This window comes from Saccostrea echinata, unplaced genomic scaffold, assembly GCF_033153115.1.
Source record: "Saccostrea echinata isolate AGI-Se365-2 ecotype Australia unplaced genomic scaffold, CSIRO_AGI_Sech_v1 ptg000028l, whole genome shotgun sequence".
In the NCBI taxonomy this organism is placed as follows: domain Eukaryota; kingdom Metazoa; phylum Mollusca; class Bivalvia; order Ostreida; family Ostreidae; genus Saccostrea; species Saccostrea echinata.
Window position 1 is genome coordinate 17,426,193 of NW_026889777.1, and position 27,980 is coordinate 17,454,172.

General features: G+C 34.8%; 1 protein-coding gene across 1 annotated transcript in view; it reads left to right on the plus strand.

The window, feature by feature from the left end:
• The window catches only part of LOC133193586 (polycystin-1-like protein 1), a 149,948-nt gene that overhangs the window by 40,932 nt on the left and 81,036 nt on the right, over nucleotides 1-27,980 (plus strand). Inside the window, exons 13-33 of the mRNA XM_061329547.1 lie at nucleotides 703-1,286; nucleotides 2,008-2,247; nucleotides 4,975-5,102; nucleotides 7,331-7,561; nucleotides 7,999-8,118; nucleotides 8,763-8,940; nucleotides 10,089-10,340; nucleotides 10,677-10,809; nucleotides 11,736-11,948; nucleotides 12,226-12,404; nucleotides 12,556-12,774; nucleotides 13,304-13,566; nucleotides 13,682-13,849; nucleotides 14,300-14,422; nucleotides 14,839-14,886; nucleotides 15,170-15,211; nucleotides 15,748-15,933; nucleotides 20,029-20,099; nucleotides 20,130-20,198; nucleotides 20,624-20,753; nucleotides 24,609-24,777. Of these exons, the coding sequence (XP_061185531.1) occupies nucleotides 703-1,286; nucleotides 2,008-2,247; nucleotides 4,975-5,102; nucleotides 7,331-7,561; nucleotides 7,999-8,118; nucleotides 8,763-8,940; nucleotides 10,089-10,340; nucleotides 10,677-10,809; nucleotides 11,736-11,948; nucleotides 12,226-12,404; nucleotides 12,556-12,774; nucleotides 13,304-13,566; nucleotides 13,682-13,849; nucleotides 14,300-14,422; nucleotides 14,839-14,886; nucleotides 15,170-15,211; nucleotides 15,748-15,933; nucleotides 20,029-20,099; nucleotides 20,130-20,198; nucleotides 20,624-20,753; nucleotides 24,609-24,777 (3,746 nt within the window). The remainder of the gene's footprint in view (nucleotides 1-702; nucleotides 1,287-2,007; nucleotides 2,248-4,974; nucleotides 5,103-7,330; nucleotides 7,562-7,998; nucleotides 8,119-8,762; nucleotides 8,941-10,088; nucleotides 10,341-10,676; nucleotides 10,810-11,735; nucleotides 11,949-12,225; nucleotides 12,405-12,555; nucleotides 12,775-13,303; nucleotides 13,567-13,681; nucleotides 13,850-14,299; nucleotides 14,423-14,838; nucleotides 14,887-15,169; nucleotides 15,212-15,747; nucleotides 15,934-20,028; nucleotides 20,100-20,129; nucleotides 20,199-20,623; nucleotides 20,754-24,608; nucleotides 24,778-27,980) is intronic.

Genomic DNA, 27,980 nt, shown 5'->3' on the forward strand with positions numbered 1-27,980 from the left:
TAAATTACTAATATAGCACTTGATGGTCAGTAATTAAAGGTTTATTTGTAAATTACTAATATAGCACTTGATGGTCAGTAATTAAAGGTTTATTTGTAAATTACTGATATAGCACTTGATGGTCAGTAATTAAAGGTTTATTTGTAAATTACTGATATAGCACTTGATGGTCAGTAATTAAAGGTTTATTTGTAAATTACTAATATAGCACTTGATGGTCAGTAATTAAAGGTTTATTTGTAAATTACTAATATAGCACTTGATGGTCAGTAATTAAAGGTTTATTTGTAAATTACTAATATAGCACTTGATGGTCAGTAATTAAAGGTTTATTTGTAAATTACTAATATAGCACTTGATGGTCAGTAATTAAAGGTTTATTTGTAAATTACTAATATAGCACTTGATGGTCAGTAATTAAAGGTTTATTTGTAAATTACTGATATAGCACTTGATGGTCAGTAATTAAAGGTTTATTTGTAAATTACTAATATAGCACTTGATGGTCAGTAATTAAAGGTTTATTTGTAAATTACTAATATAGCACTTGATGGTCAGTAATTAAAGGTTTATTTGTAAATTACTAATATAGCACTTGATGGTCAGTAATTAAAGGTTTATTTGTAAATTACTAATATAGCACTTGATGGTCAGTAATTAAAGGTTTATTTGTAAATTTTGATATAAAATCTTACTTTACAGGTTATTGAAGAAATTGATCAGCCCGGTACAAGTGTACTTACAGTGGGTGCCCAGAATGACCTTGGAGATAAATTATTTGCTGTACAGGAAGTGAAGATTCAGTTTCCTCTACTGGATGTGACCTTGACATCAGTCCCCACAGTGGAGGGGCGTGTCTGTGACATCACAATCAGGATAACAGGAAGTCAGGACATCGTGTTTGATGTTGATTTTGGTGATGGGATACAGGTTTCATTATCTGATGATGATGTAGATATTGTTATGGATACCACCTCCAGCTCCTATCTCCCCACATACACCACAGTCCTCAAACACCAATATGATCTGAAAGGTCAATACAAGGTCAAGGTCAATGTGTCAAATGATGTCTCCTGGGTAACGGGTGATGTCACGGTGATGATAGGAGAGGCTATCGGGGATGTAAAACTGGAGATCCTCTCCCCCCACAGAGAGCTGCCCCCGGTCTATGTGGTGTCCTTGAGTGATCCTCTGACGGTCAGAGTGACCGTGGGCAGGGGAGATAACTTAACCTTCACCTGGGATTTCTCCGAGTATTCTGATGGAGGCACTAAGGACCAGTTAGGGTAATAAAACTAATCCAAGTATGGTAATAAATAATTAAAATAGTTAAGTTAATGAATGACCAATATCATTACTGTTATCATTGTGCATAGTAGAATTACTGCCTCATAATTTAATTCTAGTTATAACGCGGTATTTGATTGGATAAAAAATTTACTTTATATCGTATAAATTGGATTGCCTACGTCACAATGACTTGCGTCAAAAACGTATCGATCCGCCTGACGTTACATTTAAAATTTGTACAATTTGAAGTTATTTTCCGAGGGCATCATCTTCTTTCTTACACTAAGTAAATGAAAATTAAATTATAAGGAATGAAATTAATAGCTACCCAATTTATACGGTATAAAGTGGGTTGGAACAGTTTACACTTTTTTATAAAGCATAAACTGCCCCAACCCACTTTATACCATATAAATTGGGTAGCTATTAAATTCATTCCTTATTAATTACCAAAAAAATTGTAATTTGTGTACAGAGTCAGGTTTTATGTACTGTAGATATATAAGGTTCAGTTTTTCATTTCACATGTGATGAAAGTTTTCAATATCCCTGGATTCATTGTCTTTAAGATTGATGTCTCCAACAGATTCTATATTTATTGATCTTTATTAATTTTTGTGATCAGAGAACACTGTGTTAAAGAGGTACATGAAGTAACCTTCATTTCATAGATAGATATATATATATATATATATTGCCAATGTTATTATTATACAGAAATGAGAGTTCCAGCACAGCTACCTATGCCTTCAGTATGACAGACATTTTCCCTGTCTCAGTCAGTATCAGTAGTCCATACTATCCGATACCTCAGGTATTCCCATTTAAACACAAGTTCAAGGTCGTCCAGGAAATCCAGGGAGTTTATCTTGAAGTGGAGGGATCAGAGAAGAAAGGAGCCGCCCTGAAACGAGTGAATGGAAAACTACAGACAGAAGAATTACACTTCCTAGCAAGGTAATCTAAAGTGTGCAAAGATGGGGGGGGAGGAGAAATGCAGTTCCTATCCAGGCAATCTATAATCTAGAGTGTGTAAAGATAGGGGGCAGAAGAAATGCATTTCCTAGCCAGGCCAGGTAATCTAACTGGAGTGTTAAAAGATATGGGGGGGGGGGGGGTCCAGAAGAAATACATTTTCTGGCAAGGTAAACTAGAGTGTGTAAAGATATTGCGGGACAGGAAGGGGGAAGAGGGGGGGTTCCAGAAAAGATGCATTTTCTAGCAAGGTAAACAAGGGTGTGTAAAGAAACCAGTAGAAATACATATTGTACCAAGTTAAACTGTAATTGGAGTAAGTAAAGATATTGAAAGGTCGGGATATGATACTGGAAGAGTGTTTTCAAAACTTGCCCCTAAATATAATTTCGTAATCACCAAGTGCATCAGATTCAAAGATCTTATTGTGAGCAAATTGTATAATAATTATAATCTTACAAATTCTCATTGACCTAAGTCATGTGGTATCCTATATAAGTTTATTGAAATACATTCTGGAAGAATTGAGAATTGTGCAAATAAGTAAATAAGCAGACACAAAAATAGTGATGATTTAAACCTTATAGGTAGCAGGAAGATAGGTGAATTTAAAATTTTTTATCTTCTCAAAAATATCATAAAATGAAGGATCTGTTTTCAAAAAGAAGAATTAAAATTTATTATGAAAATTCTTCTAAAAATTATTGTTACACAGTTTCTCATCTTTAGGTGAACTGCATTTAGTAAAAAAACAGGATGACATAATTGTTTGTGCTGACGTGTTCAGATCCCAGGTGGCTCCTAGCTCATGAGAGATAAAAGTTACATCTTTGCTTTTTAATTTTCTCATTAATTAAAAAAGTAGATAAAACGAGGATTAAAAATGAAGAGAGCGTACTTCTAAGAAGTTGTGTATACCTGAAGTCATTAAAAGGAGAATGAACAGGTCTTGTCAAAAGAAACATTTTACCAGGGGGGACATTTTCTCTCTTGTAATTAATTAATTAATTAATTGGACTGCAGGCACATAAACATATAACACAAGGTCACGAAGAAGGTACAGGGATGTATAAAATAGTGTCAGAAACTACAGGGTGTGTGTAAAATAATGTCAGAAAAAAAACAATTTTGAGGTGCTGTATATTGTAACATTTCACCTGTCCCCCCACAACTGCTGTATAAATGATGTGTCTAACTGGTCGTCACATTAATGGGTCTTTTTACTGCCAATGATGAGTGGCCATATTAAGCAGTGAATCCTGGGATGTGACTCATTTTTTGAAGTGATGTAAACAAAACTAGGGTTGTTTATGTTTTCTGTGAAAAAAAAAGAATTGTGCTTTTCTGGTATGAGTAAGGTATATGTACTTGAATTCTGTGAAGTGATGTTTCTCATTGTTAGAAGTATAACTCCTTAACTCAGTGAGCGCTCTCTGTTCTGTTCTGTTCTTGGAATTTGATTTTCATAATGAGCCGTGGACTGATATAATTTTAATGGGAAGTAAATTGTAAAACAATGCAACAGGATAAAAGTAGAAGGAGATATATTGAAATAAGGCACCTGAATGGTAAGATGCTGGGTAAATGTCTAGATGATAACAGTTTATGTTTGTTGTAATACAGTGCTAATACTGTTATTTGATGGATTCCATCTTGTTTTATAGAATCTCTCCAGTCAGTTCCATTGTTTAATACAAATTCAGGACGATCTTTTCTTTAGCCATAGTTTTTCTCACCGAAACTAGTTAATAAAATGTTGGACATATTTGAATGTTTTCTAATATCTTTGTAGTTGTTCAGTAAGTATTAAATGCTGTTGACAAGTGTTTATTTATTTCAGTTCTGTAATTAATACAGCGATGAGATTTTGATCAGTTCAAAGTTTTGTGATGCAATAACCATGAATATTATACACTGACCGGTAATAGTCTGGCAGTATGAAAATGATCATAAATTATAACTATCGTGTTTATCAGATAAACATGGCAAATATTTTGAAAAAGGAAGATATTTTGAAACCCAGATATAGTCCTAGATTTTTTGTATATGAAATTAAAAAAAGTTCAGAAAAAAATGAAATACCGTCCATGGAGACCTGCAATTTGAAGCATGAGTGAACAAGTTGTTTGTTGAAATGTGACACTCTACACTGACATGTCCAGAAAAACATGACAAAAAGAACAATTGGCTTTTGTGAACTAAATTGTACAGAGCAGAAAGATTTAGGACTGGACAGTAATCTGGGGAAACATCAGTTCTTATGATCTCGTCCAACAGGTATTGTTGTCAATATAAACAAAGTAACACCATCCCTAAGATGATGAATACAGATGTCATTTGACTTGAGCCATAAAGTTTACAGTCAAAGGACATTCTCAATGCTTTACAATTTTTAGTGGCCTGAAATGAGTCATAAGGGGGAAAAAAACTTAATTTTTGTTGGAAAAACCTTAAATTATTGGTGTCTAGTTAGTATATTAAATTAAGGACACTTAAAAAAGTTTGTGCAATCACTTCATAGTCTGTTCTGAATGGACAGACTTAAAGCACTAAACTTTGGGAGTTGGTTGGTATGTAGAGCGATAACATTTCCTGGTCCCAAAGTGCTGTTAAATACTTTATTTCATTCTTTATGATGAGCTGTCAAACATATTTCACTGTTATTTTTTAATATGGTTGTGAGAAGGGATCTAACATTTCTATTTTAAGTTGTGAAAAGGGGTCCCACATTGCTTTCAAGTTTGATTTTGGAGATGGAGCCACAACACTGGTACAAGGGAGGGAAGAAATGTTCCTTAACTACGTGAAAGGAAGTGCATCTCACAGGTATACACAAGGTACGTAATACAGGAAGTTCATACCACAGGTACACACAAGGTACGTTATACAGAGAGTTCACACCACAGGTACACACAAGGTACAGTATACAGAAAGTTCACACCACAGGTACACACAAGGTACGTTATACAGAAAGTTCATACCACAGGTACACACAATGTACGTTTTACAGAAAGTTTACACCACAGGTACACACAAGGTACATTATACACATGTGAGTTAAGGCTACATATAGGCATTTCTATGCAAATGAGCTAAAAAAAACGCATAATCAGTATATTTATTATAAAAAGAAAGTTTTGATTTATTTTCTTATACATACTTAGTACCCACGATATGTTATAGGCAATACACATTATGACATCATATTATGACATCACTGTTCTTACCCACTGGAGGGAATAAAACACATCAACAAAACAGCTTCGGCGCAAGGGATTATCTTATTTAATTTTGCATAAAAATTATATAATGTTAAGAAGAATATTCTATAGATTAATAAAACTGCTGCACAAATCCTAGGCATTTTCTCATTTGATCTGAATTTGAGGAAACTTATACCTGACTGTGCATTTTTACTCTGTTGCATCTTAAAACTTTACAGATAGTAATTAAACAACTGAGCTTATGATATTTGTGCAGCAATATCAGTAATCCTTGGAATATTTTTCTTTTAGATATACCTTGATTCAGTTAAACAAAAAAGAGCATGCCCTTGCTCCGAAGCTTTTTTGTTGATGTCCTTTATAATCATGTGTAGTTAAGAACAATGACGTCATATTATGACGTCATAATGTGTACTGGATATATCATGTCATGGGTACTAAATATGTATTAGACAACAAGTTTTAACTTTCCCTGTAAAATAGGTATAGTCCTTAGATATTTTAATTAGTTTATTTGCATAGAAATGCCTATACCTAGCCTTAACTCACTTGCCTACAGAAAGTTCATACCACAGGTACACACAGATACGCACAAGGTACACACAAGGTACATTATACAGAAAGTTCACACCACAGGTACACACAAGGTACATTATACAGAAAGTTCATACCACAGGTACACACAAGGTACATTATACAGAAAGTTCACGCCACAGGTACACAAGGTACATTATACAGAAAGTTCATACCACAGGTACACACAGGTACACACAAGGTATGTTATACAGAAAGTTCATACCGCAGGTATACACAGGTACATTATACAGAAAGTTCACACCACAGGTACACACAAGGTACATTATACAGAAAGTTCATACCACAGGTACACACAAGGTACGTTTTACAGAAAGTTCATACCTAAAAGGTACACACAAGGTATGTTTTACAGAAAGTTTACACCACAGGTACACACAAGGTACATTATACAGAAAGTACACCTTACAGGTGGCTCGCAACACAGGTACACACAGGTACAGACTAAGTACATTATACAGAAAGTTCACATGACAGGTATACACTGAAGGTAAGTTATACACATATGGCATCTCACAGGTACATGTATGAGGTACATGGAAGTTACACAGGTACACACACCAGGTACACACACCAGGTAAGTTACTCAGTAGACTTATCAACTGTTATATTTCTGAAATAGAATTGTCATTTTACAGGTACAGAAAAATGCTCTGAAATAACATTTATGTTTGGAAATGGGTTAGTGTGCATTTAAAACTTTTCAGTATAATTAATTGTAAGACTTGCATATATAACTTCCTCCAAGTTAAAAAAGAATTGTTTTGTATTCAAAGGGATACTGACATGTGTGAGGTTCTTTAGGTTAGATGATACGTTCCTCAATAAAATATTATTTTTCCAAGAATTTGTCATTAAACCATTACTACTTTAACAACTTTACTCGTAAAAAAAATTGAGGTACCTTACCAGACATTTGTGCAAGATACCGGAGGATGGTGTTTCCTATATAATCCTACTGGAATTCTCTTGACATAGTCTATATCATAATTATTGGAATATTTCTCTCTAAGGTCATTTTGAAAACAGTTTAGAAATCACAAGATGATGATAATTATTAATATTTTTTTTACATAACAAAGAGATACAAAACAGATATTCAAGGAACGTGTCGTCTGACCTTAAACTTTTCAAATCAAAAATAAGAAGGGGGTATTTAAGGCTCAATTCAGTAACAGGTTCTTAGATGATTGCATTTGACATTGGTTTCTGTTTAAAGCAGTAACAAATTTATTTTATTATTTCAGAGGGAGTGTTTAATATAACAGTGACAGCAATAAATCCCCTTGGCAACAGAACAACAACACTTGACAGGCTGTTCTATGTACAGGCATCCCCCTTTGGATTGAAGCTGGATAAATCCATCTACTACACAAAACTTGGTGATGTCACCATTATGCATGCTAACTACTCACATGGTACCAATGTGACATTTGATTGGAAACTTGGAGACCAGACTGATATACTCAGTGACTCAGGTAATAAGCAGTGATCTTGTAACACTTATTAATCATTCAGTCAGTGACTGGGGTAATTACCATTATCTAGTAACACTTACTGATGTTTAGTTTCAGTGTTTGTTCCAAGCTCACCAGAAATGTCATCCAAACAGACCTTTTGTATATATATATATATATATATATATATATATACATATCATGAAAGGACTTCAAACATTGCATTTATGCTCATGTTTGTTTTAATGCATGATCTAAATTCTTTATATTTCTTAAAAAAAAGACAGGGTTTGTGTATTTCAATCTAATTTGACACATAAGATTCAGTTCAAACCTGCTCATATTAATTATATGCTGCTCATTTTTTTTAATATTAAGAAGCCTGTGAATCTGGTTGTAGCTGAGATTAGCATTTCAGGCCATTGACTTGTTGTGTATCATTTCTCTTCTCTATTCAGGTTCAGTGGTGAGACACACCTACCAGACAAGAGGGGAGTTCAGGGTAACGGTTATAGCCAGGAATAAGGTGTCCTCCCAGACAGATCAAGCTATGGTAGTGGTCCAAAGTCTTATACAGGGTTAGTGTTCAGTATAAATAAGGTGTCCTCCCAGACAGATCAAGCTGTGGTGGTAGTCCAGACTCTTATACAGGGTCAGCATTCAATATATAATGATGAAGATTTTTTAATAAACCTGCAAACAAAGTTTTTAGGTTTTTTTTAGTGATTTTTTTTGGGGGGATAGGAATCATCTTGTCTGGGCTTTAATGGGGAAGCATTGAAAGCTTATACATGGTACAAAGATACAAAGATTGGTTATGACCTGACAGTATGTCATGACCTTGAGGCAAGGTCATTCTGGCAAGTTCAAGGTCACTGGGAGAATAAGCATAAAAAACTTATCTGGGCTCTACCTTTGAAATTAAGGATCTTTGTAAGTTTATACCTGATATTAAAATAGTGTATGATCTGAGGGTGTGTCATGACCTTGACCCAAGATCTTTCTAGTAAGTTAAAGGTCATTGGGAGAAAAGTATAAAATTCTTGCTTGTAATGGAGAATCATTGGAAGGTCATGGTACAAAGATTATGACCTGAGGGTTTGCCATTACCATGGCTTAAGGTCATTCTGTATCTTGTCACATTCTCATTGACAAATAGAAAATAAGTGTTCCTTAACCAAAAAATTCTTACAATTTAGATTCCCTCTTGTTATTTTTTAAGGGGTGAGGTTGATAACAAGTGCCAACATTACTGAGACAAACCAGGTCATTAAACTAAGAGCTGAGACTTTACCAGAACAAGGTCTGGGTACATATCATCACTGGAACCTGGGAGACAACCAGAAAGGTGTTCAGACGACTGAACCAGAGATTGACTACCGATACAGAAGGAATGGACGGTAAGTGATTGTAATGATACAGAGCAACGAATCAGACTCTCTCCTCACTGTCATCAACCAATCAGACTCTCTCCACACTGTGATCAACCAATCAGACTCTCTCCTCACTGTCATCAACCAATCAGACTCTCTCCTCACTGTCATCAACCAATCAGACTCTCTCCTCACTGTCATCAACCAATCAGACCCTCTCCTCACTGTCATCAACCAATCAGACTCTCTCCTCACTGTCATCAACCAATCAGACTCTCTCCTCACTGTCATCAACCAATCAGACCCTCTCCTCACTGTCATCAACCAATCAGACTCTCTCCTCACTGTCATCAACCAATCAGACTCTCTTCTCACTGTCATCAACAAACCAATCCATAGAGATTAACCAATCATTGATCAATTTAATCAAATTATCTCCTTCTATAAGAACTACTAACCAGATTCTTTCTTTACTTTCGTCAACTAATCATACTCTCTCCTTACTATTACAGTGATCAACCATTTAAACTCCTCTTGGTGATATACCAATCAAACTTATCCCAGTTTTTAACCAGTAAGACTCTCTCCTTATAGAGAGCAACAAATCAGAATCTTTCCTCAGAGATCTATGTGTCAGAATCTCTCTTTATAGAAATTAACAACATAGACTCTCTTTTGTAGAAATCAACCAATCAGAATCTTTCCTTATAAAGATCAATTAATCAGAATTTCTCTTAGTAGTGATCATCCAATAAGAATATCTCCTGTAGAAATCAACAAGTCAGAATCTTTCCTCACAGAAATCAGCCAACTAGAGTCTCTTTATGGAGCTTAACCCTAAGAAATATACTTCATGTTTATATCAACACTGCTAGTTATTAATATGTAAATAGCCACTCAGTCACTCACTTTTCAGTCTCCTGTCAATGAAATGGGAGGGGGCATTCTTTTCTAAATGATTGCAGACATTGAGCTAATTTTTTGGTTTGTGAGTATATGTTAATGAGTTACAGCCTAAGTTTGCTTTGATGATTTTCAATGGAATTTCAACCTTTTTAACTTTTTATGGGTACCATATTACACTTGCTGCTAGGGGATGCAATACTCACAGAATGTTTGTTATATCTGGCAATAGGAGTATTCAGCATGTGTTGAATCTTTGTGATATTCTGCAGGTTTATTGCCACGGTAAAAGCTTACAACAACATCAGCCAGTCAGAATCGGTCCCTGTAGAAATCACAGTCCTCTCTAAGGTAAAGAATCTGGAGGTCCGCTGCCTGAACGACTCACTCGTCAACACATCACTGGAGTTTGCTGCCTTAAGTTACTCTGGCTCTAATCTAACATATATCTGGGACTTTGGAGATGGCACCCCTCCCCTACAGTCCACAGTCAGGGGGCCACAAGTCAGACATACTTATGTCAAGTTAGTATAAAAGTCAGACTTACATATGTCAAGTTAGTATTACACTTCAAGTCAGACATACATATGTCAAGTTAGTATAAAAGTCAGATATACATTTGTTAAGTTAGTATTACACTACAAGTCAGACATAACATAAGTCAAGTTAGTATAGCGAGTCAGAAGTTAGTATAATACTACTGTAACATGTCAGATATAGTAATGTCAAGTTAATATAAAACTACGAGTTAGGCATACTTATCTCAAGTTATTATTTCACTACAAGTCCGACTTAAATTTGTCAAATTCTTACATCTCTTGATTATATTGTTGTTTATGATTTATGTGTCTGTTTAACAGTGTTGGCCAGTATTTTGTGACCTTGACAGCCTATAACCAGATAAGTAATGAGACAGACAGGATAGAACTGTTTGTACTGGATCGAGTTTGTAAACTGCCCAAGTTTGAAATCCACAGCAGAGATGTTAAGAAGGTTAGTGGATATCATAACAAGATTTATTAGGGTGTAATACTGTCACTTGTGTGTATTATTGAAACAGTGTTATACAGTAGAATGTACACTGTCTCCTATATGTAATAATGTAACATTTTAGGATGTAACATTCTCCCCTATATGTAAAACTGCCTCGTGTATGTAATATTGTAACATTGTTGGATGTAACACTATCTCATATATGTAATAATGTAACAGTTTAGGATGTAACAGTATCTCCTATATGTAATAATGTCTTCTTTATGTAATATAGTAACAGTCTAGGATGTAATACTATCTTCTTTATGTAATATAGTAACAGTCTAGAATGTAATACTGACTCGTGTATGTAATATTGTAACAATGTGGAATGTAACACTATCTCCTATATGTAATATAGTAACAGTTTAGGATGTAACAGTATCTCTTATATGTAATACTGTCTCTTGTATGTAATATTGTAACAGTCTAGGGTGTAATACTATCTTCTATATGTAATATTGTAACAATGTGGAATGTAACACTATCTCCTATATGTAATAATGTAACAGTTTAGGATGTAACAGTATCTCTTATATGTAATACTGTCTCTTGTATGTAATATTGTAACAGTCTAGAATGTAATACTGTCTTCTATATGTAATATTGTAACAATGTGGAATGTAACACTATCTCCTATATGTAATAATGTAACAGTTTAGGATGTAACAGTATCTCTTATATGTAATACTGTCTCATGTATGTAATATTGTAACAGTCTAGAATGTAATACTGTCTTCTATATGTAATATTGTAACAATGTGGAATGTAACAGTATCTCTTATATGTAATACTGTTACAGTTTAGGATGTGATATTGTTCCCTGTATGTAATACTGTCAGAATGGATGATAATTATTACGAAAGTTATTCTTTTTATGTTTATAGATTATTCAATCAGACAGGATATTTTTTGAGGCCGAGATAACTCGACTTCACTGTGAGTACACGAGTGAGATTGAGTATCAATGGAGCTTTGTGAAGACACTCTCTAACACTCCTGTGTTGTTTGAAAACATGGATCCTTCCCAATTCCAGCACCGAGTCCTTAATCTTCCACCAAGGTCCCTAGAACCAGGAGAATATACTCTTTCACTTATGGTAAGTTAAAGTTAATGTCATGTTTTAGGTGTAAAGAGCTTTACTATAAAGTATTGTTATAGCTTCATGAAACTTCAAAGAAGTACATATATTAATCAGTTGAGATGTCTGCATCTGATAGATTCCAGGTTAACAAGAATGTCTACATCTTATTACTTATTTTGAAATTTGGATCCTAGTTCTTCTACCCTTATAGCATTAAGAGATGTCTATATAAGTTCATGTTTTGAAGGATGAAAATACATGCACACATGTATATAAATGTTTCTCATTTCAGGTAAAATATAGTGGTACAATAGTATATGCTACAAAGAAAACACAGTTTGAGTTGGTATCAGCTCCACTGTCTGTCCACATAGACGGTGGGGCCTTCAGACGAGTCGGTCGCTCCGGGAACGTCATGCTAAATGGAACAAAGTCTACAGATCCAAACTCCGAGGATTCATCTCAGTTACGGTAACAAACAGATACAAATTATTTCTTGTGGGTGAAAATTCTTCTCAGAAGAAAGACTGAAGCAAAGCTTATTCTGAATCAATCAAGACTCTCCAAAAGTACATTGCTATAATTCTCTGAATAGGATTCTATGAAGTAATTTTTTTTACAGGTTTAACTGGACGTGCAGTGTAAGTCTGACCAACATTGAGGAATCATGTTTCCTTGACCACAAGACTTTAGATACGACTAATCCAGTGTTGACGTTTCCAGCTGCTTGGTTAGAGACAGGAAAACAGTATCTCTTCATCTTGAATGTCTCCTCAGAAGGGCTGGCTTCCCAGAATAGGACACAAGTCATAGAGGTGGATTCCAAAAATACCACAATAGAGTAAGTCACATGGCCGTAAGAACCGGGGGGCTTGCTCCACCCCATTCCCCCAATAATTTTACCGAAATGTAGAACACTATAGAAAACATAGCTACCGTATGCTTGTGTCCCCTCAATAATAATGTCTGATGACCCCCTTTTTTTTTCTTTTTTTTTTTGCTTGTCAAGGAATTTTGGTAGTTGATAGTGCCCCCCAACTGAAAATGTAGAAAATGTATGGTTTTGCCCCCTCAAAGTGAAATTGCTTCCTACGGGCCTGAAAATATCACAATAGAGTAAGTTGGGGTTAGAAAATACCACAGTAGAGTAAACAAGTTAGAAAATATTGCAATAGAATATAAAATAAAACTATCACAACAAGAGAGTCAAAAAAATACCACTGTGACAACTGATTGAAAATCAGAAAATATCGCAATTGTTATTTGGTCTCTGTTGGAAACACACATACACAGAGAGGGAGAGAGAGAGAGCTGAGCATGTTGACCTTTGAACTTTTAGATCTGTGATCAGATAAGAATTTGCTTTACAGTGTCGGCCTTAGATGTCCTCTTTGTCAGCGTGATGTCATAGATGAGAATGAACCAATCAGGATTGAAGCAGTGTGTCCCGAGTGTGTGGGTCAGACTGATATCAGCTATGAGTGGAGGTTGTGGTTTGTTGAAGGATATCATGGTATAGAGCCGCAGGAACCAAAGACGTGTATAACAGCAGGGGAATCTCAGTTTGAACTTCTAAAGAAGTCTAACCGAACAGCCATTAAGTCAACGACTGACCGCACTACCACTGTTATAGGTGAAGAATTAACAATTCTAGTTACATGTTTCACTCAATGAAAAATATCTTTTACAATTTTAAAGACAGCTTAGATATATTTTCATATCTTACATGACTTGTTTCTGTGTTTTAGGAACAACTACCAAAGAATATAAAACAGAGGTCAGCACCATGTCAGTTTCCACGACAGACGTATCACTTAACCTTGACCCTGTGATAATTGAGGACAGGTCATCAAAGGACAGGGTCATCACCAATGGCAACAAGGCAGAAGACAAGCTGGATTCAGACTTTCCCTTTAGTAAGTTAAAAACAATTTTCATGATTTTTCTGCTTGTGTTGAATTTTGCCTTTAAATTTCAATTAAAACAAGTAATGAAAGAAACTAACAATCTTACTCAGTTAGGCTGTTTGAGTAAATCATAAACTGATATTTGTGTGACTGTAGCCCCCCCCCCCCCCCCCCACCACACACACACACACACACACACGCATCAGGAAACAGAATTTGGGAGGGGGATAATAATTTTAGGAATTAGGTGGTTTTTGTGTGTATATGTGTGTGTATAAGGATATAACTCATATGGTAGCATTAAACAATTTACAAAATGCTGTCACATATAAACATTTCTTCTTCATTACAGTAAACCTTATCCAAAGTACCATTTCATGATTTCTTTCACAATATCCCTTGTTTATACTCAGTCTCTATCAAACTTTTGTGACTTGCAGTACTTTGATGTATTTGCAGTCTCTGAGAACACTAAAGATGTTGGTAGACGTAAACCAGGGCTGACAAAACAAGACACAGGGATGGTGTTTCCTGTGGAGGGATCCCCCGGGGAAGTGGGCAGTTCTGACGGCAGGATTCCAGGTACAGATTTAAGTCCTACCTCAAAATGGGAAGGTAAATTATGGTTTACCTGGGGAAGTTCTGGTGGAAGGTACCGGTAAACCTCAGGTTTAACCTAGAAATGGGCAGGTTAATTAAAGATCTCCTCGTTAAATGGAAAGTTCTGATGGCAGGATATCAGGTGAAACTGGAGGGAGGGGGGTTGCCTCAAAATGGACACAATCATATTGTTATAGTTTCCACAACAGTAAGAGGACATATGTACAGGTATATAAAAACCTGTTATGTCAGAGGGCTAATGAAAAATATAGTGCATGTGTGCCTAAGAGAAATGAAAATTCAAATTTGCACAAGTTGTTTAGTTTTGCTTGGAAGTATTACAGGGGAATGAAAGCCAGAACATACAATGTACGAAATAAAGCATCTCTGTTTTACAGGACAATTAGATAGCATGGGTGAAGAAGAAAGCAGGGGTCGTGATCCAGGTAGGAATTAATCTAAAACAAAGTCAGGTATTTACAGTCCATCCTTTTCATGAATAAAATTCAAACTACATCTCAAATATGTACAACATTAAACTAAATATTAATTCAAAATGTATCGCAAACTTTGTTTCAAACAACTTTTGGTAAACAGAATTTTCATTGATGTAAAGGATGATAATCTGGTTGAATTGCAATGAATGAACCTTGATAAGCAACTCTACTAATATTATCAATCATTTGTCAACAAGTCCAGTTTTGTTAAGTTTTTTTCCTTCTAATTCAGGACAGAATAATGGAGGAGGAGGGGGTCGTGATTCAGACAAAGGTAATGTAAACTTGTTGTAATGTATCTTCTTTGTTGTAATGTAACTTCTTAGTTGTAATGTAACTTCTTTGTTGTATTGTAACTTTTTTGTTGTAATGTAACTTTTTTGTTGTAATGTAACTTCTTTGTTGTAATGTAACTTCTTTGTTGTAATGTTTCTTCTTTGTTGTAATGTAACTTCTTCGTTGTAAGTAAAGTAATTTCTTTGTTGTAATGTAACTTCTTTGTTGTAATGTTTCTTCTTTGTTGTAATGTAACTTCTTTGTTGTAAGTAAAGTAATTTCTTTGTTGTAATGTAACTTCTTTGTTGTAATGTAACTTCTTTGTTGTATTGTAACTTCTCTGTTGTAATGTAACTTCTTTGTTGTATTGTAACTTCTTTGTTGTAATGTAATTCTTTGTTGTAATGTAATTTCCCTGTTTAATAGAAATAGTAAGAACTGTATTCTTGTCACAGGTAACACTTTATTTGTTGGATACAGATGAGAATTATTTAGATGATTGTAATATTTAAAAATAAATTATTTTTTTTCCAGTTATTGATAACGAAGGACAAAACCCTGTGATGAGTGACACCATTGATCTGCTGATTAATAGAAGAGCTAGTATGAAGATTATAAGGGCACACCAAATAGCCACACCCACCAACTCAAGGTCACTGGTCATCAAACCATACCAGCTATCAGCAGGAAGGGCATATATAATCTCTCTCAAAGTCAAGAGTAAGTTATTACTGTGATGTTAATATATTAGTTAAAAATGACGACCTAAAAGCAATCATTTTAAAAGGTCCTAAATACAGGGGGCCCTGATCTTTCAACTGGGGACAGCACTTCATTTCTATTTTGAATTCAATTGAAGATTATGCCAGACGTTGGGCTAGATATAAAGGGGAAGACCTGAACACTTTGTCAGAATGGATTAAGTGTTTTACAAATATATTAATTTTAAAAGAACGGTATTAGAAAGTTGAGAGGCAATATGTGAACCATCTATCCTTCTGTTTTCACAAAATCAGAGGTGATGAAAGAATTATAAAGACTACGGGAACAATATGTATGGTTCCATCAGACAAAACTTGTATCTTTCTTTGTAAAGTTCATTATTATAACTGTATTTTAGAAGAAATTGACTTTAATTCTACCTCTGGAAATCCAGTTCATACTAACAGTTCACTTTCAAAGGATGAAAATCTTTAAAATAACACTTCAATGTTATACTTTTATCATTCCAATTACCGAAAGTGAGTTGGATCTACCCTACCGATACTGGATTCCTAAACTTCATAAAAATACAATAAGTTGATGTTACAGGGATTTCAACAACCTTGTTTAAAGTTAGCATTTTGTAAATTTTATGGTCAATTTAATGACCTTGTTGGCAAATAAAACTTATCATTGGGTTTTATTTTGAGTGACATGTTTCATACTAATTGTTAGGCCTTCGTTTATACTAAATTTGTAATAGGGAATGTTCCGTCTACCTGATCAATACATAGGGCTCAGGGCAGTTGGTACTGATGGACGTGGGACGCTTACTCCTTTTAAGCACCTGATCCCATCTCTGGAATTTCCAGAGGTCCATGTTTTATGCCCTGTTCACAGATTTGTATTATTTGTGGATTTTTTAAAATCGATCACTGTTCATTATCTGCGCTTTTTTCATTTTCTGTAGTAAAATATCTGCTGTAATAAGAAATATCAAATTAATAGCCCACATAAGCTAAAGGATAAAGCAAGTTTTTTTTTTCTGGCTGAAGTTTCTTAATCATCTGTCTGTCTTCTGACAGTGGCTTGGCTTTTTCTATGAACAAACATGAATTCCAATCAACCCAGAACATTTTGTGGCAAATTTAACTTAAACTGGTCCAGTGTTTCAGGTAAAAAAAAGGTCAAAAATGTAAAAAAAAAAAAAAAAAAAAAAAAAAAAAAAAAGAAAAGGAAGTTTTTATTGAACAAATCAATGGGCAATGCAATAGAACTGAAGTAATCCCCTCACTGAATAACATACCTAGCAGGAGTGACCTCCCTTTGTATTGGTATTTATATTTATATTGGTATTTGTATTGGTATAGTGAGGGTTTAAGATCTGGAGTGACCTCCCTTTCTATTACAGTATTAGTATAGTGAGGGATATTGATTTGTAATTAGAGGTGATTTATCAGATAAATTCAATCTTAGCGGGGGAAGTAGCAATGTTATTGATTGTCCCTTTTATTTATCAGTCTGTCCCTTTAGTAGCTTCAAGTAAAATGCACATATGTTCAAAAATACTCCATTTCTCTCTCTCTCTTTCTCCCTCCCTCTCAAAAAAAAATAAAAGTAAAATATATCATTGTAAACTTCAACAAAGACACATTTTCTCAAGATTAGTTTATACTGGATATGGCAGACTTGCTCATAAATATTTTTTGTGAATAAATATCTGATATTGAATTTTCTTTGACGCAAGTATGTGTAAGAATAGCCAGGGAATTTATGCTATTTTAAACTACCTTCCAGAAGAAGCCACTTTTCTGCCTGACTATTTCCTCATCTGATTTATTTTTAGGCTTTTTATGTGGTTATAAGTATAATGGGTATCTTAAACTCCGAACAAGAGAATGAGAAAGACAAAATAGGTGTGGTTTTACTGATTGCTTGGTTAAATGTTAAATGATTTAATCAATTACATTTTTTAAAGCTTTGTGTGAATTCATTCCCTTCAGAAATAAAATCATGGAATTTTTTTTTTTAAGTTCTCCTCCAAAACTGGCAAGCGAGATTGATTTTTCCCTCCCAATTATAGATAAGGAATGCATTATTTAATGGTTTGTTGTAATTAATCGCCTTTTTGACTTGCTTACATTGCAAAGATTTATACTTACTTGACATGAATGAGAAAAAATTTCCTACAGAAAAAAAAAATCTTTTAGTTATCGTGGAGTGAATGAAGATGATTATATGGGTCCATGGGGATTAGGGCCTAATACTATTATCCAATTAAAACTCCTACTGTATAGCGCGTTTCTTTGGTGGGTGTAAAATTTGGCATTTTGCTTGCTCAAGGGTGTGCCAATAATTTTGGTGGAATATCTTTTGGAGGACACACAATTTTATGACATTGTCAGGAAGTTCATGTTGAAGATGAGTTTTCAGTACGTTTAATTAATATACGTTTGAATACCAATTTACCAGAGTTTGAGGAAAATTCAATACCAGATGAAAAATATATTGGTTAACAACAGACTGATCAAAGTTATTTTTCTTGTATTTACTGTTACTGTAGGACTTATACGAAGGGTGCAAATTACTTCAAAACCACTAAAATAAGCCAACCTTAGCAGCCCACTAAAAATTCCCGATATCGGATACAATGTATGATTTGTGCTTTTCATGTAGTTTTCTAGTCATTAAGCTTAAAGAATTAAATAAAATGATATCTGTATAACTGTGGTCATGTTGCTCCTTGGCCAAGTGGATAAGGAGCTGGCTTCAAAATGTGAAGGTTTATCAAAATGTGAAGGTTTATGGTTAGAATGCAACTGCATTCACCTATCTTGTTTTTGAATATTGTATTATATATTTTGTTTTTTATATGAACCAGAATCATGATTCTGTATAAAGCAGGTGAGATGCTCTCTAGAATGAATGGAATATTGGAGCTACACTCCTTGGTATAACATCGGTATATATGTACAAGAGCTAGTCACACCCAGGTATTATGGTGATGTATAGGAGCTACATTTGATACATGAGGAGACCTCGCGTGATGCTGTAATAAAAGCCATGTATTAAATCTGCTGTGTGTAATTAATTAATCATCCTAATTGATTTTCCTTCAGCCCCATCTGTGGATATATAAAGAAATGAAAAAAAGCCATACCAAGGAACTATTAAGTTTAGCTGGGGGCCATGGTCTATATTTAGATGTCTCCTACACTGGCTGCTAAAGCATTTAATGCTAGTGTTTATGTGTTTAAACATCATTGTTCATTTTCCTTGTTTTCCTAGGATCAACTCTTTAAATTCTGATATTGATTTTCATTAAAGAAAAATTTTATTTCTTAGGAAAGTACAAAATAAAGTATGGAGGAGTCTGAACAACAGTACAAAAAAAAACTTTCTTATTAGGAAGTCTGTTGGACTAGAATTACACTTCCTTATGACAATGATTCTTAATATCCGTGTGAAGAACACAGTACAGTCTTCCATGGAATTCATAAAAGTTTCCTTAAAACCAAGATTTCTTCACAAGGGAGTTTTTTAATAACCAAGTTTTACTGTATACTCTAAAGATCTCTACATAATTTATCTGCAACTATACAGTCGAACTTCAGTATCTAGAACACTGGTATCTCGATCACCATGGATATGTCAAAGTGATTTGTAAGAGCCCATTTATTTATTCTTTAAGTATTATACCCTGATATCTCGAATCCTCAGATATCTCAAAGCATTTTCTCGTTCCCATCAAGTTCGAGATAATGAGCTTTGACTGTATTTCTAGACTTGATGCATATTAAAAGAGAATTTTATTTTTTGTGAACTAGTATTAAAGAACATCACTTGGGGTACTCTTCAATAAAATCAGGAATTATAAATGACATTTTAAGATTTTTTCAGGCCCCTTCATGAGACTAACATGGTCATTTTTTAAATTCTTTAGCAAAACATCCTCAAGCATCGTTATTATGAACAAAGAGTTCCCTTAAAATTGTAATAAAAAAAAATTAATCACAATGTTCTGGTATGAGGTGAGGCTTAGATACCTGTTACATGTAAGAAACTTTCAAGGTGCAATAGCCTCATATGATTTTGTGACTATTTTTCTTGCAGATGGTCAGAAAACTGGAATGGCAAAAGAGACATTCTACGTGAACTCAGGGCCAATAAACGGGGACTGTGAGGTGGCTCCCCTCTCAGGGGAGGAGTTTAAGGTGGCTCCTCTCTCAGGGGAGGAGTTTAAGACAGAGTTCAAGGTCTTCTGCAGAGAATGGCAAGACAAGGTAAGGCAGTATAGATTCTTTATTTAATGTGAGTACTTCATATTGAGGAATGACTCGTAGACACCAAAATTGTGAGAACATGAATTCTTGAGTGGACTTGATCAAGTTTTTACATGCATTTCAGCAATATTAAAACCGAGTAATTTTATTGCTCAAGTGGTGCTACTTGTAAAATTTTCCACACATATATTTTGGAAGAATTTTTTTTACTCGTAAGCATGATACAAGCATTATGCACTGTTATGTTCCTGAAATTCTTTACAAATTGGGAAATTCATGTGACATGGGTTCTGCTTTACTCTTAGAGCTAAGATGGTCATTAATAGGGAAACTCATGTTGCTCAGGTGACTATCAAGGCTATATGAGCCTGTTGTTTTTCAAAAGAGGATAAAAAAAACCCATCAATATTCTGATTTTTTTGTAGCAACAACCTATTCAGTATCAGGTGACCTTTGACCTAGGCAGTAACCAATCAGAAGTGTTCTTGTACCGGGGCCTGAAAAAGAGTTTGCTGTTTACATTACCTGCTGGCTTACCTGAAAATAAGTTTAAAGGTGAGTCATTTTATGACCTTTTGTCCTCCAACATATTCCAATAACAAATAAAAGGTGTACCAATAACTGATATATCAATAACATATATACAAATGACAGTGGAGCCTCCATAATCTGGATGCTTCACCTTCAGGAGGAATTCATAACATATCAAAATGGTTGTCCCTGCACTCCTTTTTTTTTTTTTTTTTTTTTATTATTGACAGTATCATAAGGCCCAAAATGTGTACATATTAGTGCAATACTGAAAAGGTATTCTGCTAAATTCCCAAAATATGTAAAGTATATGGATATAAGTGAGTCATAATTGCATTTTTACACTATATAATTCAATTTTTATGAAAACTTGTTGTGAAGTCAATTCCCATGATTTTTCACTAAATCATGCAGAATTGTTCAAATTTTCTTGTCTTAAAATGCTAAATGAAATGATACACTACTCATTGTGAGTAATTTATGAAATCATCAAGTCTTGACAAAAATTTCTTACCTCAAATTATATTGATTTCTTATAAAATTAGAGCTGTAAAATTTATACTTCGCATTTGACATGTGATATCACAGCATTAACTACAGATAAAATTATTTTGAAATTATTTGAAGAAACTACAAAGAATTCTACATTTTATGGTGTTTTAGTCATGAAAAAATGAGCAACAAATAAGTCTGCAGTAATATTTTCAAAAAGTGCATTTTTCAATGCAATATTTAGTGGAAAAATAAAATTATGACTCGTTTATGTCCAGGAACTGTACATATTAGTGCATTACTGAAAAGGTATTCTGCTTTAAATTCCAAAATAAAGTGAAAGTCACAAATATGTTGGTATTTGATCTGCTTGAAAAATTTCTTTGTAGTTTGTATAATTTGCCACATCACAAAAGGAGATATCCGTGCTAGCACAGGTTATTTTCTCTTTGTTACACTGTTAACAGGGTGTCTTGTTTTACCTTATTTATTTTCGTTTCATTTCCATTTCTTGGTTCCTCTTGATGCTGAAAAAAAACTTATTTTACTTTCATGGATCCTGTAACATGAGTTACCATACATTATTGAAATTTTTAATAAAAATATTGATCCAGTTTTCATTCAATTTTAATTAAAACTGATAAATGTTACCGAAATGTAAACAAACCGTGGTATAATCAATCTATCAGTCTGTGTTATTTGAGAACAAAATGAGAAATAAGAGATAGAATTGGAGAGATGTATCCTGTCAGGGAGATGAGCAGCCTCTATGTTATAGCTGTAAGCTTCCCCAGCCCTTATACTTCCTGTAAACCTTTGGTACTGTAATAATTCTCAATGAACACATTAATTGCAGCAATGTGTCTTTAAAAGGATGTTTTAGATTCATGTGCCACAATGGTTGAAATTTAGATAATGTGAAAGTTGCTGAAGCTGAACACTTTCTGTGGAATCATTTAAATTGGAGGGTGGGGTGGGGTGGGGGGGGGGTTGTTGTTGATTGGTAAAGATGTAATTACCATAGGCAAACATCTTGATATAAAAGACAAAGCCAAATTTTCAATGTTTGTTAAGATTGTAAATTTATGATTAAGGGATACTCATGAATTTTAAAATTAGACCTGCACAAGATATAATGATTCTACAGTATACAACCAGTTTGATGACTAGATAGTGTAAACTTGTAAAAAAAAAAAAACTACAAAGTCGTGTGGGTGTGACCAGTTGACAGGGAATGCTCACTCCTCCATAGCACCTGATCCCACTTCTGTTTTCAATTGTCCAAGTTTGCTCTGTTCACAATTTTTATTCTTTAATTGGACTTTTGAGCATAATTACTGTTTATTTTGACATTTTACACATGCTCCGATGGCCAGTTAGCTCGGTGGAGCACCTGTCTGTTCAGGGGGCCAGTGTTTGAATCTTGTATGGTCTGTTGCATTTTTCTCCCTCCCCTGTTACATTTGATGCCCTTGAAGTGACAGATTGGAGATTTATGAGAGAAGGGCTGGGTTGTTTTCAGAGTCAAAGACACTTAACAGGAGGAGGAATGTGGTGGTCATACAGACTTGTCCACTAGTGGTCAGATACTGTAAACCAACTATTAATTGTGACAACCAATGTCTAGTTAGTTAAGGGAAGAGGGAATGCAGTGGCCATAAAGGCAGCTAGCTTGTTCACCAGTGGTCAGATAATTAAGGAGGCAGGAGTATGGTTGTCTGCAGGGTCAGAGAGCTCTTATTTTAACCCTAGTCTGGTCAATCACATTTATCCATTCCTTTTTCAGTGTTTTTCTGCGATTGTGATGTTACAATTTGATTCTGTGCAGTGTGTGTAGTAAGGTTTGATTATCATGCTGCACTTTCATTGAGAACAGGAAAACGAAGCGTGACTGAGAACAGCCCTTTCTATTGTGGGGAGTGAATACCTTCCGGGAATAGCTGAGCAGAAAGCTACAAGATTTTATCACCGTGGTTGACAAGCTCAAATATTTGTTCCATGCAATAAAGCCCCTTCCAAATTGAAATTTATTGAGCTTTTTATACCCCTGATATTGGGGAGATCTGATAGGTTATTGAATGCTTTAAGAATGGCTGTGTTCGGGAGATAGGACTTGGTCAATCAAAGCATGGCTGTAGAGGTTATTGAATCTTGGACACTGGTCATTAGATTCAGAAAGAAAGTTGTTAAGATTCCAAATCAGGGACATCAAGAAAGTGTTGTCTCTAATATCAAGGTTAGTATATATTGAATGAACATTTATCTTTTAGACTGTCTATTGATTGTAGATATCAGTGTTTGGGGGATTTAGATGAAATTTTTATTGGTAAAGTAAAAGATATAAAGACTAGGGACAGTGAATGGATGTCTGTGCAGGCTTATTGGAGGCTCTTCATGATTGTGGTGATCTGGACCATATTTATTTTATAATTATTATTCAGTGTGTACTACTATGAACAGGATGAACTACAAACAGCTGTATCTGCATGGACACAATACTGCAGTAGACTGGGTATTCACTGTAAGGACCGTTCATTAATCACTCTGTTATGACTTGAAGGGGTTTGTGGTAAGAGTTTATTAGATCATTAGTCATAAACAGCCCCACTATCAGAAAGGTATCTGGTACATTCCTTGTCTCGAGGTTTAAATGTATCTAAGGTCACTCTGTGATGATCAGTACACTCTGGTGTAGAACAGAGAAGACCTAGCATTCTATAGCTGTGTCCAAGGTTATCTTGTATCAGTATACAATGAATAGGTACAGCCACTTATTTAAGGGTCTAAACCTGCACTGGAAATTTGAACATCACCCGCATTCTTTGAAGTTTAGGAGAGAAGGGGGTGTGTCATGCAGTAGAGAGGTAGTGTGGTCATTATAAGCAGTGTGTGTGTGATAAATGTACAAGGCTGGGGATTTAAATGTTATTTGTGAGTCATTACCTCGGAGGAAATGAGATTCTTCTACCTGTGGGTAAGGTGTAGACCCTTAGTGAGAGAGATGTGTGTTGCAGCAGAGGAAAGACATTTAATTTACTGGGCTGACAGAACAAAAAAGCCAGCAATGTGTGTTTGGTCATTTTAACAACAGCCTGATAGAAAGAAAAGTGGATTACATTAAAAAAGTCCCATATCTGTCAGGGCCTAGCTGGTTGCCGTGACAACAGATGCTGGGCTGCTCGAGTTTGGGGAATTGATTACTTCGTGTCCCGACTGGTAAAAGTCATTTTTTTTTCTCCTGAACTGGAGGCTCACATTAAGTAGCTCAGACCCAGGTAATGAAAGCCGGGCTAAAATGAGAAAATTGATGGCTATAGCCTCTCTTATTACAAGTAAAGTCGATGGAGCATGTGACGTGCTTTCAACATCTTTTCCAATACTTTGCAGTTTTCCTGAAGGTCTCTGTGCTGGACGGACGAAATGCGGCAGTACGACACTGTGTCACCTCCATCACAGTTAGACCAGGCACGACCCCCACAAGGACCAGCACTTCGGCCGGAGAATATCAAGGTCACAGCAGATCAGGAAGTGAAATCGCGAGAGCAGACGACAAAATGTAAGTCTGTTCAATCATTTACACTGCCAGTTTGTCAATATTGCATGTTATGTCACTCACAATCCAACAAAAGATACTTGCAGACTCTTTTGTAAAAAAAAAAATGTATTAAACAGCAATGTGAATTGGAGAAGCTTTATCTCAATTGTAAAGCTTAATCTCACTGTTTACTTCACAAATCAATTACTTTCTAACAGGTTTTTGAAATTTTTAATTAATAAAATGCATTTTTGTCATAAATCAATTTCACAAAGGTGTACTTTTTTTTTTATTTTTGAAGATTTAAATTCATGATTTATTGATTCAGTAAGTTGATGCTTTAAATACATAGTTTTTCAGTAATAATGGGGATTGTTTTTTTAAGTGAATGCTTTTCTGTTGTTTGCTGATGAAAATGCCTGTGAATTCAGATCTGATTTACATCTCAGCAGTTAAGGGGTAAATGATATCTAAATGGCAACAATTATGTCGTAATTCCACAAAAATCATTTTAGCAATAAAACGTCTATATTATAACAAACTGAGAGGCAAAGTTCAGCTGTAATATATCGGAGCAGTTTACGTAACAATTGTCCCTCTGTACCTGAATACCATATCGATATCATTCAATAACACTTCTGTGAAGCTAAGGTAACACCTTGTGCTCAGCTCTTAAAATAAGGAATAATGTTCGCTACGTTACTGCAGCCAACACGAAGTCCAATGGCCCGGCCTTGATTTCTGTGGCTTTATGTCAGATTTCTTAAGAATTTTATCCTGATGTATGGATCTTTATCATGCTTTACTAAGAACCGTTCCTTTTCAGTCTGTGTAATTGTCCGTAAAATGAACACACATTGATCCTAGTTTATTTAGGGATGCATCTTTTAAAGGCTGCCCCGATTGTCACCCGAGTGTTAAATGGTTTTACACCAGAATTAATTGTAATAAATGACTCATCTGACTTTGTAACAGATTTAAGGAAAAGGGTCCCTCAACATGTAGGTATATTACACCTTGATGTTTACCTGAGCCCTCGTTTGTTTCACACAGGTATGATAAGTTATGGCAGTGTGTACACAGCATTGAAATGCTAACATGACGATAGAAATCTTGTTCTGAGAGATAAGACAAAATTTTTGACTTTGATCTATGAAAAGAGAGAAAACATTGTTTGCCAGATAAGTTGTTTTTCTCCCTGCCTGTACACTTGTGTACCTGTTCAGGGCAAACATGTTAAATTATTAGATTTAAAGTTTGGAATTCTGATAAAATTCTTTTTTACTCATCTAGAAAAAATTGTGTCAGTCTTTAATTTTTATGTGTATAAATAAGAGTTTATTTTACACAAAGTATGACTACTTCAGGTTGTTAAAAGACTCTCGCATTAATTTCATGCATGGAATATCCATACTTGGACCAAGGTTATCTTTTTGTGGAAAAAACAATGTTGCAAAGAGATAATCTTTGGATAGACAAGTAAGAATCCAAGCCTCCAGCCCCCCCCCCCCCCTTTTCTGAATGCTTCAATATGTCCTTTTCACTATGAATCCCTCTCTATCCCCCTTATTTCTTAGTGCTTTGATCAGTACACCCTTACCCCATTTGAACCCCTTTAAACCCCCCTCTCCCCCCCCCCCCATTTTTGAGCACCTCAGTATGGCCTTGACCTCACTACCCCCATTGTTTCTGAGCTTGTCAATCATGCCCTTCATTCCTAGGTCACTCCATCCCCCCATCGCAGCTTCTTCACTGCTAACCCTCTGTAATAAAGTTCACACCCTGTGTTACTAAAACTCAAACAGAATCTCAAAATCTTGGCCCATTGTGTTATAAACCTAAACCAATAGCTTGTCTTTATTGGATCAAAGAGAAAAACTAAACCTTGCTATGGCAAGGTGTACCAAACACATGGGAGAAAGGTGTGTAACTGGTTAATTATTAAAGCCTGTTGTAATAATAACATTTTAATTTTGTCATCCCAGAACTAACACAAGTTGTATTTTATCAGCATTATCAGGAATGGATTAATGGTCATGAATAATTCAAAGTTTTCTGAACATGTAATTTATAATCATATACCTGTTATCAACTATCTAACTTAGCTCTCTCTCTCTAATTTATATTGATATACCTGCTATCAACTATCTATCTTAACTCTCTCTCTCTCTTTCTTTCTAATTTATATTTAGATGATTAATAAGATATACCTATCAACTACCTATTTTTTTTTTCTCTCTCTCTCTGGCTTTGATATGTAAGGACATACCTGTTATTTACCTATTTTAACTCTCTCTCTCTCTCTGATTTATAATGATTACCTGTTATCAACTAAACCTATCCTGATTTTTTCTCTCTCAGACAATTATTTGCCATTGTGTAACCACCGCTGTAGACCATGACTTTGTAATTTTGCATTTAAAGACATATGAAATGTCAACCATCTTGTAATTCCACGTTCAGCACCGTTACTGCTGCTGCAGAAAAATGTGTGATGATGTGACATTTTTAGAAGTTCAAATTCATCTCAGATAGACATTCTGAGGGGCAAGGAAATGTAGTTAAGGTTTGAAAAGTGGTAAAAGGAATTTCCTCTTTGAGAAAAGTTTCTAAGATTTGGCTTTTTTTCCTATTACAGTTTTCATTCTTTTTATACTATTACTGGTAATAGGAGAAGAGGTTTGATTGGAAATTGGAATTCATTACAAGAGGAGCCAAAACTGCAATTTTCCAATTTATTGATATTCTGGAGAAATGAATACGTTGAAGAGAATTTAATCGTAAGAGATTGCCAATTTGCATGACCTGGGGAAATTTACGCATAAATTGATACAAGAAAAAAAATAGATTGTACCGTTCAATGCTGGATGTTGTAAAAGATACCGAGTTATCCATATTACATGACGCAAAAATTGATACCAAAAAAATAGTTTTTATCGTACAGCTTAAACCGTACAAATCCACAGCACATGGCCATGGGAAATTTATGCATAAATTGATAGGGAAATTGAACTTGTATTTAAACTGTTGTAAAAGATACTGAATTGTAGTCTTTGGTGTACATATATATTGAGGTTTTGTGTTTGTTCATATCCACATCATATCAAAGTCTTATGTGTATTTATCCACATTGCATTTAAGTCTTGTATATACATACCCACAACTCATTTAAGTCTTAAGTGTACATATATACATCACTTTTAAGTCTTGTGTGTAATATCTTT